Raw genomic sequence first — 15,044 nt, 5'->3', positions numbered from 1 at the left:
TGAGAAAGCTTATTGCTGGATTTGATCTGACAGACATCTGTTGTATTTGGTCCACGGCAATTTACCCACACTCCTAAAACAAAAGCGAGATGGGGCATTTATGGTAGCTCAAAGCACCACGAGTCTCACAGGGTAGCTAAGCATACATTTGTCAGTCCTACTCGCTACTGTTGCTGCTCACACACGACCCTAACAACCATGTGTCCACCTGCAAGGGAAATTCCCATCGATGTTTTATTGCTATATTATATCAGAGGAGAAGTAAACCTGCCCGAATCTTTGTCACACTGACAGAATGAATGATTTACTGCAGCGTGATGGTTTCAATTAGTCCTACAGATGCTGAAAAATGTCAGTCTTAGTACCCCAACACTGTAAAATGTTCAGTTATGTGTCTCTCTTCCTCCAGCTGTATCCCTGGCTCTTGCTCTAAACGGAGTCTTCACAAATACTATCAAGTTGATTGTTGGCAGGTACGTTAAACAAGCCCATGTTTTTTTAAAGGCAGTGTCAGTAATGCTAAATGTTAGGCTCTTGGCCCTTGCCACATGAGATCCCTTTTTCACTCTTGACAAGTAAAATGAAATTCTTCCCGTCGATGGTATTGTTTGATTTTCAGACCGAGGCCAGACTACTTACAGCGTTGTTTCCCAGATGGGCAAATGAATGCAAAGATGCTTTGCACTGGGGAGCCGGCGGTAGTCTCCGAGGGGCGCAAGAGCTTCCCCAGCAGTCATTCCTCCTGTGAGTATCACAAGGCGATTGACATAAATCACCACCAGAAGTTGCAACACAATGCCAGAAGATATCAGACACTCATTAAAACGGCATGGTGCTCTGAGCAACATTTCACCAAGTAGAAACCAAATCTATGACTGACTGGCTGCTGTATGTATGAGGTGTATCTTGTTGCTCTCTCTCTTTCATGGTAATTACAACATGTAGCAATCAGTTTCATTCAATTTGCGCACCCTAAGTAAGAGTTGAATGCACACCCACCGTTTGATCTGACATCCTGCTGTGCTCAGCTGTGCATTCCGGCTTAGGACACACAAAATCTTATCCTCCAAGCTGTTTTCACTTCAGCAGTATGTTAAATAATTCAAATGTTTTCCTGTTGTCCAGCAGACGAATGTTAAGCGGTATCCATGGAACATTTGCTGGAGGCCACACAGATGCTGAATAAACTCTTGGCATAGCGTGGTGCATCTGGGATGTAAAGGCTTTAATCAAGAAGATACATCTTTGCAAAGATCTATTAATGGTCTTGCCAGCACTGAACAAAAATGTGACCGCATGGCTTTGGTGTTTTGGGTTTTTATTTTTTTACGGTGTTTTGTTCCGGTGTTTCTCCTCATTTAAAAGTGCCTAAAGATGGAATTTAAAACGGGTTCTTTGCTAAGTTGTCTGTTATGTGACACAGCACTGGTTCCTCCCTTGAGTTAGGTGCCTTTTTCATGTTTGAATGAGTCATACGTCAGTGTTAAGTGGCAGGAGCCTGGAGAACTATTACTCAAGATATAAAAAATTGCAAGAAAGTCTGGCTGCTTGGAAGAAACAAGGGGTGGCTCAAGACTTTTGCACATCACAATATCTGTTTTGCGAAATTAAAGAAAGCATCTTTGTGTGCTTTGCTACCGCTGTGACATGCATGAAATGTATTTTGTTTTGCTTGCTTCTGCATTTTCATTACATTTCTACTCTACATCCTCATTCAGAGTTGACAAGGTAATTACGCAGTAATCATTTGTACTGCAGGAATGTGCAAATAAGCAAATTGTTGCATCCTACCGAAACAGTTATTTGTCACAGTAGTGAAAAGAGCTGAAAATGCATGATGCATCTTAAACACCTCTTCTTCTTTTTTTTTAAAGATTCTAATGAAACCAAATGAGAATTATTCGAATTATTATTGAGGTATATTGGGCATATGTACAAGAAACGCTCTGCTTCTGAAATGCTTGGGAAATTTGTTTAATTGTCATCCTGCTGTCAGTGTGAATGTTTACAGCAGGCTCCTAATCAAACATGAGATCACTGGGCTTTTGTGTGTTACATGCCAAGACCATGTGAATTCAATGATGTAATTTCACAGCCCAGATTTATTTGAAATACATATTTATAGTAATAATGCTAAAGTCTAATGCTTACAACCTCTCAAACACCTGCTTTAAAGAAAGGCTTTGAAGTGTTGGCTTTGTCCCATTAGACATGGCAAAGAGGGACGATGCTCTGTAATTCACCGCAGCACTGAGCATGGATTACATTCATCTATGCGACAGCTCTAATAGCCTTATGTTGTTGCACAGTGAGTAAGAAAGTGATTGAGAGAACAGTGCGACTGGGGACATAGGGAGCGCCCATACACTAGCACATCTAGAGAGCAGAAGAAATCCAATTTCCCGTCTCTGTCCCTTTTCACCAGACATTGCTTGTTGGACCACGAATAAGTTACAGAGCTTTTACTCAGACAAATGTGGCGTGGGACAGAAGAATAGGGCCAAAGAGAAGACGAGAGTGAATGGAGCCTTGTTTAAAATGGCATCTGGATGTCTCACAAAATCAGCTCTGGCTTGTGTGAAGACATACACTCAGACTATAGGGGAAAAATAAACAGTTTTGCACTCACAGACTCAGAAATGAGGTCACAGATATGCAGCTTGTGTCATTAAAGGACACACGGTAAAATGCAAACGAAATCCATCAAGAATAGCCAGAACAAAGATATACATATATATCAGATTCCACTGTTTGTCGACAGCTATTTTTTAAACACTCAGACTATTATTATTGCATTTGAAAGTTGTTAAAGCTGCTCACGTTGCCCCTGATTAGATTTCTTTTTCTTCGCCTCATAGCAAAGTAAAAGAATAACATAAATTGGAGGAGACAGGTTCCAGAAAAAAGAAAAACAAACAGATAAATAGCAACTCCCCTGAATTCGCTGCACCAATATCCACAGCGATAAAGCAACCGGGCCCTAAAGCATTAGCTCTAATTGTCTACTTCATATTCATATTCATCTCACCACTCTCCCCTTGTGAATATTAAGCCATTAGATATGATCAATTAATAAACACTTTTGAAACCCATCTGCCATCTTACCATCTACAGTCTCTCCGATTCCTAAATGAATCCTGAGAGATGGAGCTAATCACATCTCCAGCTCCTGCTTCTTTCACTTATGCACAACTATCTATATTAAATTAGCCTTAGCTTGCCATGTCCATCATATTAGTTGAATGTCTAGGGAGAATTAGGCTGCTGCAGCAGCGTGTCCTCTTATTTCTGCTATAACGCAGTCAGACACAGTTCAGTGCAGAGTGAAGGAGCAATTATACAGCGCTAATAAGGAGGTTCTGTTGAGCTTTTGTATGTTAATGGATGAAACAGTCTCCATGCTCAAGTGGTTAATTAATATGCATTACTTCTGTGAGAGTCAGGGTTGTGTCCCACTTGTTCCTGCTGGGGTCAAAAGTCAAAACAGCAAGAAGAGAGTGAGGAAGGCTGGGAGATTGGAAGCATAATAATATGAGTTTGGAGTGTGGTGTTGATGGAAATTCATATTATAAAGTAACACATAAATAAGTAATGAGTTAAGTGTTTAAAGCTAGAATGTAGATAAGTTTGGTGTAATGGCTCAGCCGCAGCCACTGAGATCTTTCAGACTGAACTTCAGCATTGCTCTGAGCTCATACTAATATTAGCACATTTGCTGTGTTAATTCTAACAAAGATAAAAATCTTTGTGAAAGTTAGACTTGCAGATTGGCAGTGATCTTGGTTACATCCCAGGGCAGTTACTTTTACCTAATAATAATCAACAGGTAGAATGCCATACGTTCAGTGTCAGGAGTCACAGGGATGTAAAAATTGACATAAATCTGGTAAAAGAAGCAACTGCCAGAAAATAAGGTTTAAAATGATCTCCTCCCTCAGGTTATACATATAAATGCATGTGGAAAGTCAAGATAATATTAAGTCTTACTCCCAAGTGCAGACATACTGTAATCAATGTCTCTGGCTCATCCTACCAAATACAGTGGCGAAATGGCAAGCTAATAGATACAGAGAGCCAAGAAGCCGAGATTGCTGGCTGAGCTTGACTCCGTGTCCTGCCAGAACTACAACTGAGTTTAATGTCAGCTTTTTTATACAGACCAAAGTCCTGAACATTTTAACTTAATAGATAGATAGACTTGAATAAAAACGTAAAGTAATTACCTGCGGGAAAAATGTCTATCAAATCACATGGCAACCTGTCCCGCTGTTGAAATGCTTCAGTCAAAATCCAAAGTAGGTACAGGAGCGTTTCTTGTATAAGAAATAATTGTGCAAATCTTTTGAGAGCCTAAAGAAAAACTCCTAGTTAGCAAATTCTATCTCATTATTTCAATTTATCATGCAGCTCTGCTATTGCCTTTTCTGCTGCACCACATCTCTAAAAAGATGCAGCTACAATTAAAAATCAAAAAGCAAATTTAAAAAATAAATGCCTGTAGGCTCAAACCTATAGGTGGTTGCTGGGGCGACGGAGGGGCTGAACAGCAGGCAGCGATACAGAGCAGCACATGTTAGTGAAAGAAATGGGAAATGTTGGTGTCTAAACAAATTCGAGGTCTTAGTTTGGTGTATGAGGCGAGGAGAGTAAGGCATGTGTATGACGCAGTCCAGCTTGAGCAGTCTGCCTGAACTAGCTTGCAGACTGTGCAAGCTAGCTCCATTTATGTGGCTGAGCGGTTCCTTTGGATGCACCAGTGGATGCAGTTTCTAACACGTTTACCAAAAAGAAAAACCTTCTTGCATCATTTCCATCTTTAAAAAAAGTGCAATGTTGGTCCTTCTTCACTTGAAACTTCTGCGCAAACCTTGTGTTTGTTTGAAGATGAAAAAAGGCAATCACCCTGTACTCATTACTCTCATTAGGCATCTCTGTTTAGTCTCAGGGGAATAACTTTTTCAAAGCTTTTGAAATGAATGAGACAGATTCATTAACATGATGTTTCCCCCCCATCCTTGGCCTCTTCCCTCTGTCCTCTTAGGGACTCCTGCCACTTCTGAACAAGACAATAACATCCCAGTCATTATTAAATTAAGTATAACCCAGCTTGGTCATATATGCAAATTTTACATCTACAAAATGTATTTGCGCACTTCTTTACACGTAGCCCGGGCAGAGCACATACTTATTGTATTATTCATGCCGAAAAAGCATTTCTATTAGAGCAATCCTCAAGATGTTGACTTACTGTGTCTACAAACATAAACTTTGTGTGTACTATGGCAATAAAAAAGACGATTTTGGCTCAGCTTTGCAGCAGGTTAGATTTAATTTATTCACATTTGTTGTTTCTGTCAATGAATTCTAAAAATAAAGGTTAGACAATATTGTTTCTATCTACAGTTCCCCTATTTTCTGTCTGGAGTATTTCAACATTGTCTTCAGTTGCTCAGATTTATAGACTGCACGTCAGTTAAAATGGGCCATTTGCAGAATTTTATGTATGAAATCCACATATTACGAAAAAGCTCTGGTATTTAACTATAGCAGCAAATTGCTACAAATCAGGGAGAGTTGTTGTGTGAGTTTGGTGACCTGTGCAGCCTCCTTCTCATAAATGGATATGTGCCTGTCACTCTGAATGAATGATTATAGCAAGAAAGAGCAGTTTACTAGATGGCTGCTCCAGCTGGGTCATGATTTTAGAAGAGAAGAATCAAAGCATGTACAACGCACAGAGTAATGTATACGTTTATCATGTTCAAACAGTGAAGATGACTTTGTGCAATATGATACCCTTTTTGAAGTGTTACATTACTGCTGTTACTAATACAAAAATGATGTGTGATCTGCTCTCCAGAAATTGAAAAGATAATATTGAAAGTCTTGTTGAACTAATATGAGTTAGACCATGCTGACTGAACATTTCAATGTCCGACTCTATGGTTTATTGATAATTTGGTTCTGTCTTTCACAGTGAGTAATGTAATTGTCTTAGCTATAGTAAGAGCTATTAAAATAAATGGTGTGAGCTGTGATGGGAAATGTGGTGAGGTTGCCCAGAAGTGAGATTGATGGGCAGTGAGGAACGCTTAGGCTGGGGATGGCTTGTTCATAACCTCTGAGCAGAGGAACTCAAGTGAGCTAGAAAGCTCAAAAGTAATGCATTTTTGGTAATGCTGACAATGTCCAGTGTGTTATTGCATACAGAACAAGGTATAGCAAATACTGGCGCAATTTAAAGCTTGGGGTCCACTAAGCCTCTCTGTGCAATGCATTGTTAATATTGGGCAGGTGTGAATTTCCTCTGGGAGCCTCTTAAATCTGCTTTATATCACCCAAAGCTTCATTATCTTTGTAGTGTTTGCATCTTTCCTCGCATTAATTGGGCTCCCAGTTTACCCCAGTCTACTTTTCAAGCAGGATCCAACTTTTGCTAACATCTGATGGGTAAATTGGCTGGCTAGCAAGAAGAAGATACATTGTGAGCAATCCAGCAAAAACAAAAAGAGCAAAAAAACAAACAAAAAAACGCAGAAAAATGTAATATGGGAAAGTATTCTGAATAAGGATGCAATGAAGGAAAACTACAATATCTCCATAACTTCCCATGCAAGTAACATTGAATAACATAGCAATAAATCTTATATTAGCCTAAACCAACTGTCCACTATGCTGGTGTAAATTGTCCAGTGTAAAATTCAGAATTGTTAATGGATCCAAGTCATCACCTGAAAGCAAGACAGGCAGCTGTTGGGACGGCTGAACTTTCTGCCTCTTCCTTCTACCCCCATTGGATTTCCTCGCTTTCTCTCTCTCTCTCCTGGCTGCACATGTGTCCTGCTGGTCTTAGTATTCTGGGCCAGATTGTGGGGTGAGTGACAAATGGGCATCTGATGGGTGAGGCTGGGTGCTGTTTGGCCTGCTGTAGCAGTTAACTAATGACCCTGTGCCAGGGCAAAGATTAATGGCTCCATCACAAAACCTTTAATTCTGATAATTAGACTGCTGCTTTTTCTACAACATCAGTTAAAACAAGGGGTGGTCTCTTCAGCATTGCATGGCGAGTAGCTCAGTCACGATTGTTTTCTTACTCGGGGCTTTATTTTTCACTGTAACGTATGTTTCTGTGTGTATGTGTGTAATTTATAAACTCTAACCCACTCTCGAGTGGTACGATTTGGGACATGTGTGTTCTCTTCTTTTTGTGAGTGAGTGCTACCATAGGATCACTAATCCGATGATTTTCTTATGTACGGCAAATTTAGACCATTACCAGTGCACGTGTTTGGACTGTGGGAGGAAAACCGTGCACCCAGAGAGAACTCCCACAGAGCTCAAACATAGTCCTCATATAGAAAAGCCCCAGCTGACTCATGGATTCAAACCCAGGACTTTCTTGTTTTGAGGTGAGAGCTGTTCAGTGTTCAGTCATTAGGAAGCTAATTATTTCACGTGGGATGCACACATTGATGCTGCAAACAGACCTCATTTTGCAAGAGTATGCAAATTGCTAAATGAGTCTCCTTGAGAGTGTGGGCTCTGCTTAGCTCTGTAAGTGTAGTTTTCTGCTTGCTCCCGTCTGCTCCTAGGCACCTGCAGAGTGTTTCAGCACAGCGTTTAGAGACTGCAGTCTCAGTGAAATTACCTGTGAGTGGGTGGCTGTGGGAAGAGGTCAAAAACTCCAACAACATCTCATCATAACGACCTCATTGTGATGATCCCTTGAAGGCCACAAGCCAAAACACCTTGGTCAATTAAAAAATGTTTATCTGTACATTGCAAGTTTTGCTGGAGGTTTGACCTCTTTCCATTTTCTTTATCATTCAATTCATGCACATTGAAAGCAGGTAAAAGTGCAGTGGAAACACATACTCAACTTCTGAAAAACTGCTGCAAAACTCCTATCAGTTTCCATTACATTTTTCCAAAATGCTCAACAGTTACACAGATGGATCAGCTGGTCAGTGAATCGATCCCTAACTCCTCCACAGGTTGAAGTATCCTTGGGCAAGGTACTGAAGTCCAAGCTCAACCTGATGCTTAAGCATGTGTGTGTTTGTGTGTGTGAATGTTAGTGTTGTGTGTCATAGGGTGAAAATGAGACTTATAGTAATAAGTTGCTTTGACTGCTCAGCTGAATAGAAAGGTGACTTATAAGTACAATTTCATTTACCTTTTAAACTACATAAATATATCTGTAGTATGATTTTATATAGACAGGTTACTTTTGGGGCTTCTTCACTCACCTCTTTTCCCTCTCTGTATTTGTACACCACTCCACATTTAATCAGGAGTTATTAATCTCTCGCTCTTTTCCACAGCTTGTGTTTTGTCCTTTCTCACTCACCTCAACCTCAACCCATCACGGCAGATGGCTGCCCCTGCCCGAGCCTGGTTCTGTTGGAGGTTCCTTCCTGCTAAAAGGGAGTTTTTCCTTCCCACTCTTGCCAAGTGCTCATACAATAGGGCAGGGGTATTTAACTAAAATTTAAAGAGGTCCACTTAGAAGAAAGTTACTGAAGCAAAGGTCTGGATGATCATAATGTTTAATTATATACATATATGTATGATTTTTCAAAATTCTCGCCATTAAAAGTTTAAGTGTTTAACTTCAGAAAAATCGAATAAAGGGCGGAAAATCTCGAATTGCCTCTTTTCTGTTTCCTATCCGGACTGAAAAGTCTCAACCATTATAAATCTCAACACAGCTGAACAGTTGTGAGCAGTTTTAGAGGCTCCCTTTATTCCCCTCTTTTAATTATGGAGAGAAATGTGCCGCAAAAAGGGTTGCAAATGTGTACAATATGTTCCACAAGTGTAAATTTAAACTTACAAATATGTACACCAATTTTGTGTGCAACTTTCTAGGACTCTCAGGCACGTGCTCCAATCCACACACAAGTAAGAAGCAATCTGACCACACGTAAAACTATTTTACAAACGTGTGCGTCAAAACCTGAATAAATACTGATCATTTACACACAAATTTATTGTGAGTGAATTGAGCTCTAGCTTGTCCTGCAAGGATTTTAAAGCTAGAGCTCAATTCTTTAGTTTTCATTATAACAACTGTGGAGAAAACTGCCTTGGTTAAGTGTGTAGACCCAAACGTGGTCAAGATGCACAGGGCTACTTTCCTCATACCTGAGAAACCTAACTCAGTTGAAAAGTGCAAGGATCAGCACATACAAGCTGCTCTTTCAGGTCCTCATCATCTTAGAGATCAACAAATTGCATCTGGAGAGGCCCAGCGTTCACCCATTGCTCTATTTTCACTGTCCACTTTTCATTTTTGCACAGCACTGTTCGTTCCTAATTTTTTCCTTCTTTCTTCCTTGTCAATTTTTTAAGCTTTTCACACAATCGTCTGTATTTCTCCCTTTCTTTCTACCATCTTTTCATGTGTAACTTACTCTCAGCTATTGACACTGTAGAGTCAGTGTTTACCACCTAGAATGCACAGAGCTGATTGGCTGAGTGGTATCACATCACTCTATTATTTATATTTTAGGGTCTTTACATTATAATATAAAACCCCTTGAGGCAACTGTTGTGATTTGGTGCTATGTAAAAAAAATACTGAATTAAAAGTAACTGAACTAGCCTTGTGTGACTGGCTCACTGACTGTATTTATATCAAGAGCCTAGATCAAGACATCAACTGATAATCTGAATGTTGTAACATAACATTCAATGTTGATTTGTCTCTCTTTCTTTCTCTTTGTCTTCCCTCTAGTTGCATTCTCAGGTCTTGGTTTCACCTCCTTCTACCTGGCGGGAAAGTTGCAGTGTTTTACGGATCAAGGTCGCGGGCGTAGCTGGCGTCTCTGTGCTATGGTGCTGCCTCTTTACAGCGCCATGATGATTGCACTGTCCCGGACCTGTGACTACAAACACCACTGGCAAGGTCTGCCTGACAACTTAGACACGAGATTTTCCTCCATTTATTAGAATTATTGCCACAAAAAGTCTTGTGCCCGTGTCAGCCAGAAATTATTGATGTTCAGTCCAACCTTGCTCAAGGCACTTTTGTAATTGTAGATGCAGATGAGTAATGAGGCCTATGCTTGTAACAGCTGTATTCCTATAATCACAACAAGCTTTAACTTCATCATCACACCTGACAAATTGAGAGAAAGCTAAAAAGTGCAGCCGGTACGATAAGCCCAACTAAGAAGTTCACTTGTTTGTCCAACAGGCGTAAAATTGTGTCTTAAAGAGCTGTCTTTAAGATATTGCATAATGATTAATTCCTGAAAACTGCATCAGATGCATCATATCATTCACCAGCTTCGGGAGGAGATTATGATTATAAGGTTAAGGTTTCATGTTTCTCCACATCATTATTCTTTCTCTGTTTTAACTTCATATATTTACTAAAAGACTTAGAAAAACCTGGGATGGAGGGGTGAAGCGAGAGGAAGCGAATGAATATGTGGGTGAGGTGTGTAAAAGCGCATGTGCAAATATGATGACAGTTCTGTCATGGGGTGTTAATTAGTTTTAGAGAGCCATATGTTCCACTTTTTTTAGGAACTAAAATATATTTACAATGAAAGCAAAGCACCTACAGCAGTTCAAGACAAGCCAATCATTGCATGGGTCCTCATTGTGTTTCTTAGCTCGACTTTTTGTCGTGAATCTCCTCAGCAAACTGTAAGTACGCAAAGGGCTATTAAACTTGAGGGGGCTCAATCTGCTCCCACTGTAAACACAAGCTGGGAGCTGCCATTAGCCAGGCTGCGGCACCATTCTCAATAGATACTAATGTTCCTCACCATTCCTTTTCACTTTGGATGTGCCCTCTGTTCTCTGAGGGGAAAAGGCTGGCCTTCCACACGCCGTCTCAACGAGGCCGCCCAGCTAATATATCGCATCAAGTCACAGTCTATTAAATTCGGTTGACAGCAGTCGATGAAACATTCAGTGAGCAAACTCGTGCACTGTACAGCTGTTGAATGGCGGGAATCGATGTTGCAGTATTTTTTTCATTTCACCCAGAAGGACGAAATAAAGGGAGACCTGTGGAAAAAACATCATTTTGATATGGCAGAAGCCTCTACTAGAGCTGTTTCAGCCACCAGCTGACTGTGTCATTTTGATCTATATGCAGCAATATAGACTTAATACTCACCATGGCAGTGTGATATTATATGATATATTATAGCTTAAAGGTGGCTAGGTATAATACAAGCCTGTTCAGCATATGACAAAGTGACACAGACAGCCTCCTGTCCTGAGGCAAGTGAAGCCACCGCTCAGCAGAGCAGATTCGTTACTCTCCCTTTCAAGTTTCTTTCATCGAACTCCAAACTACAATATAAGCACTGCAACACATACATCAATGGCTTATTAATTGTGCTAATTCTATTTGCAGGTGTTATTTTACTTCCTTCACGCAGGCTAAACTTAGCTATCCATGCATTCCTTTAAATATATCTGTTTTTGTGCCTTGCAGACGCTTTTGTTGGAGGAGTGATCGGGTTGCTGTTTGCATACATTTGCTACCGCCAGCACTACCCCCCCTTCCTGCACATGGACTGCCACCTGCCTTATGCCAGCCTGGCTGTCGCCACGCACACGCCCATGCATCCTCAGGACGACCCGCAGCCCACTGACAACGCCACCACCCTTCCCCTGGAAGGCTTGACTGAAGGGCCAGTATGACTAGTGGCCACCACTGAGACTACCCCCAACGCCCTCACCAAGCCGCCAAGCCCACCCCCCATTCCCAGTGACTGACTGACTCTTGTATACATTCCAGTGGACAGTGAAACGCCTCATGCATTTCTATTCTCTTAAACCCCACACTGCGGGTGGCACCTACATTATTCCTGTTTTGTTTTTTTTCTCTTTGATTTTGCTCAGCAGCCATTAAAGTCTATATTTAGATGTGTTGTATGCGAGGAACCTACGAATATGGGACATTGCCACAGAGAGGGACGAGAAAAAAAATGTTGAAAACCTGAGGAGATGTCTTACTAATGGCTGTGAAAGAAGATGAAAATATTGCCAGCTTTCGCTGGAATCTTTCTGCGTAATGAGAGACACGGTTGGCAGGTTGCTATATGCTGGAGTATATTTATTGTTTGGTTGTAAAGAAATGGGACAGATGGTTGAGGAGATCCCATGAAATGTCACAGCAATCAAACCATGAAATTAAACTAGTGTTATTGTATATGTCACACTTTAAAACAAAATGTGGAATCTGATAGCACCTCATGCCAGAAACGAAACAACATCCTGTGTTTCATTTAAATCTACAGATGTCTTCTGCATTTTGTAGGGCACCAGGCCTAAAACTTTAAGGCATGCAGGAGCAGTCTATATTCATACCTCTACTATTTCCAGCAGTTTTATTTTATTGTCTGGCAGCATAACGATAAATAAAGAACCAATACTCACTTAGGGAAGCACAGCTCCATGTCAAAAGCAATGTTTTTTTTTTTTCATTATTCAAATTCTCACCATTCTCTTGGGCTTTAAACCCTGCATATCACCACTTCCTCATTTCTCTTCCTCCTCCTCTCCTTGTCACCATCAAACTCTATTTTTCACTTGCTTTGCATTTAACACTTGTTCCCCGAGGTTGCACAGGGACACGGACCCTCAGTGGGGGCAATCAATAACAGCCAAGCGGGAATGCTGTGGCAGAAGTGTGTCTGGGAAGGTGCAAACCCCAATCTGCTTCTGCATTAATCCTCATTAAGCACGGTCAGCCACTGCTCCTTATGAGGGCATTAGAACTATATGAGGTGCCCCGTGAACTGCCCATGCATCGCAAATGGCTTTCAGTCTAATGTAGCCCCACAAATAGACAATCTAGTATTCAGCAGACTAGAGATCTGAACCCAGGGCTGTGATTATGGTGTATTTATCATCCATTAAAGTTCAATTTTTCTTAATATAGGGACAGCATGTTGAAACAAGCAAACACCAAAGATCTGTAGGTTTTTTTTATGCCTAGGTAGTATGCACCAAGTTTTTCATTATGAACAGAAATCCAAGATAGCTAGATGACTGGTTTCCTATCATCAACAAAGCAATTTGTAGCCTTTTGCAGTTAGAAATAATGTTTTTTTTCGTTGCCTTGGTTACTATGCGCTTTTTTGCCATTGCTGTGACATTAATGGGAAAATTAGATATTAGGACAGCTCTAACCCAAACGAGCACTAAAAAGCAATGTGTTGGGCGATGCAGGAGAACTGCACAGCATAACAGAATGAATGAGCAGCAAGCCAAATGTAGAAAGCTTTTTTTTTTTCAAATCCTGTCAAGAAGCTCGTGAGCAGTGTTTTTACATTCTCTACAGTCTGTCGCCGCATATGTTTTAGTGGAAAACATCAGCTGTACCTTCGGCTGTTGTTTCACTTTATCCTGGGCACAGTTTGGCTCGTGGCACAAAGGTAGACAAGGAACGATCTCTCTGATCAAAATGACTTTTTACATGATTTATTTAAACGTGTCACAATTAAGCCTGAATCACAAATGCAACCCATTGGCAGCTGTTGTAAAGCATTTGTGTGTGTGCGCGCGAGCGTGTGAATGTTTTTGTGTGCAGCGTTTGACAAGGTCGATCTCACAATGATGCAATACAACGTGAAACTTTACAAAGAACGAACGTTTCACCAGAGGGAAAAAGGTGCTCGACGCTGCGCATCAGACTCTGTGATGGGACTTGAGACTCTGAGAGCTGACTGTAAGAAAGGAGAGTGACTCCATAGAGTCTTTCAGCACATGACTGCAAATGTGTCACTGTGAGATACTGGCTTTGTGAGGCAGATTTTCAGAGATAAAAAGGATTGTGACACAAATACACAATGTTCTATACCTGCATTTGCCTGACTGATGGCGGTCTGATGTTTGTACTCTGTCATTTAGTTTTCTCCTATTATGTGGTACTGTATATTGCAGGAAAAGCATTGTTCAGAAGTCTGTATTTTCACCTTTTTTCAACAGGGGATTTGAGTTCCCCGCTCTCTTAGAAATAATCTAAGATCACGGCTTGTTTTCATTTGGTGCTATAGATGCTGTTGTAGCAGTTGGTGTCCTGTTATTTCAAATGGTTGATGTGTCACTAAGAAACGAAATTTAATCTTTTTTTTAGAGAGAGAGAAAGAAAAGTTATTAAAATAAATATTTAATTATTTTAAATTAGATAAGCAGCCAGTGTGTACTCCTCAGATATTTTTTCCAGATGTTTCACCTTCACAAGGACTGAAGGCATAAATAAACTTAAGAAAATAAAAATACTGAAGAATATTGAGATGATTGTCAGCTATCATGAATAGATGTCTGAAGAAAAAAAAAAGAATCTTTGTTCATGGCATGCCAGTTCCATTTGTGAGAAGATTGTTTTCTATCAATAAGCATGTCAGGCCTTGAGAAGTCTTTGAGCTGTGTTTTGCTATTTGTATACTTTATGTACAATAAAGGACTGCAGCTGTGTGAACCTTGTCCATGAAGAATCAAAGGATCCTTAGGTATCTTGTGCGATCGTGGGGGTCTATACTAACTCTGATGAAAGAAACTGAAACTCACAAATCAAGGTTTGGGGTATTAGAATAAAAAAAAAAACTGTATTTAGCAGCTACTACACTGTTCCTTATATTATGCAAATGAACAATCTTAGATTGTGCAGTAGCAAACATCTGAATGAGCTCAGTTAGTTCAGTTACTTTATGCTTCAGCGGAGCTGCCATCGGTTAGCACAGCGCAAGCAGAACTCTGGTCTAAGTGTGTGTTGTGCTTTACTGCACCAGCTGTGTTGCACTCTTGCTTAGGGAGTTTCCAATAAACATATTTGTGCCTAAGACTGCCTGTTGATTTTCATAACCTGATTGGGTTGCTGTCAGTGACAGCTCTAGCTTTTCTTTTTTTTTTGGCCATGCTAATGACAGCAGTGCTAATACGTTGGTCGGTCAGTTCACCACACTGGAATAACTGCAGCTCTTGGATCAGTTGGCACAACGTATCTTACAAACATTCTTCTTAGTGACTTTGGTCTCCACATTTCCACATTGCTTGTCTCAGTTTTTTTA

At 40.5% G+C, this 15,044-nt stretch overlaps 1 protein-coding gene across 1 annotated transcript in view; it reads left to right on the top strand.

Moving 5' to 3' along the window:
* Positions 1 to 14,692, top strand: part of plpp4 (phospholipid phosphatase 4) — a 49,685-nt gene extending 34,993 nt beyond the window's left edge. The window contains exons 4-7 of the mRNA XM_085427565.1: positions 410 to 473; positions 620 to 744; positions 9,740 to 9,910; positions 11,462 to 14,692. Coding sequence (XP_085283691.1) covers positions 410 to 473; positions 620 to 744; positions 9,740 to 9,910; positions 11,462 to 11,670 — 569 coding nt within the window. The 3' untranslated portion in view covers positions 11,671 to 14,692. The remainder of the gene's footprint in view (positions 1 to 409; positions 474 to 619; positions 745 to 9,739; positions 9,911 to 11,461) is intronic.
* Positions 14,693 to 15,044: the final 352 nt, after the last annotated feature.

The sequence above is a fragment of the Rhamphochromis longiceps genome, linkage group LG13 (genome assembly GCF_057381845.1).
Source record: "Rhamphochromis longiceps isolate RC_006_pf linkage group LG13, R_longiceps_female_GT1.1, whole genome shotgun sequence".
NCBI classification, from domain to species: domain Eukaryota; kingdom Metazoa; phylum Chordata; class Actinopteri; order Cichliformes; family Cichlidae; genus Rhamphochromis; species Rhamphochromis longiceps.
Note: the sequence above shows the minus strand (reverse complement) of the source record. Positions and strands in the feature narration are given on the sequence as shown.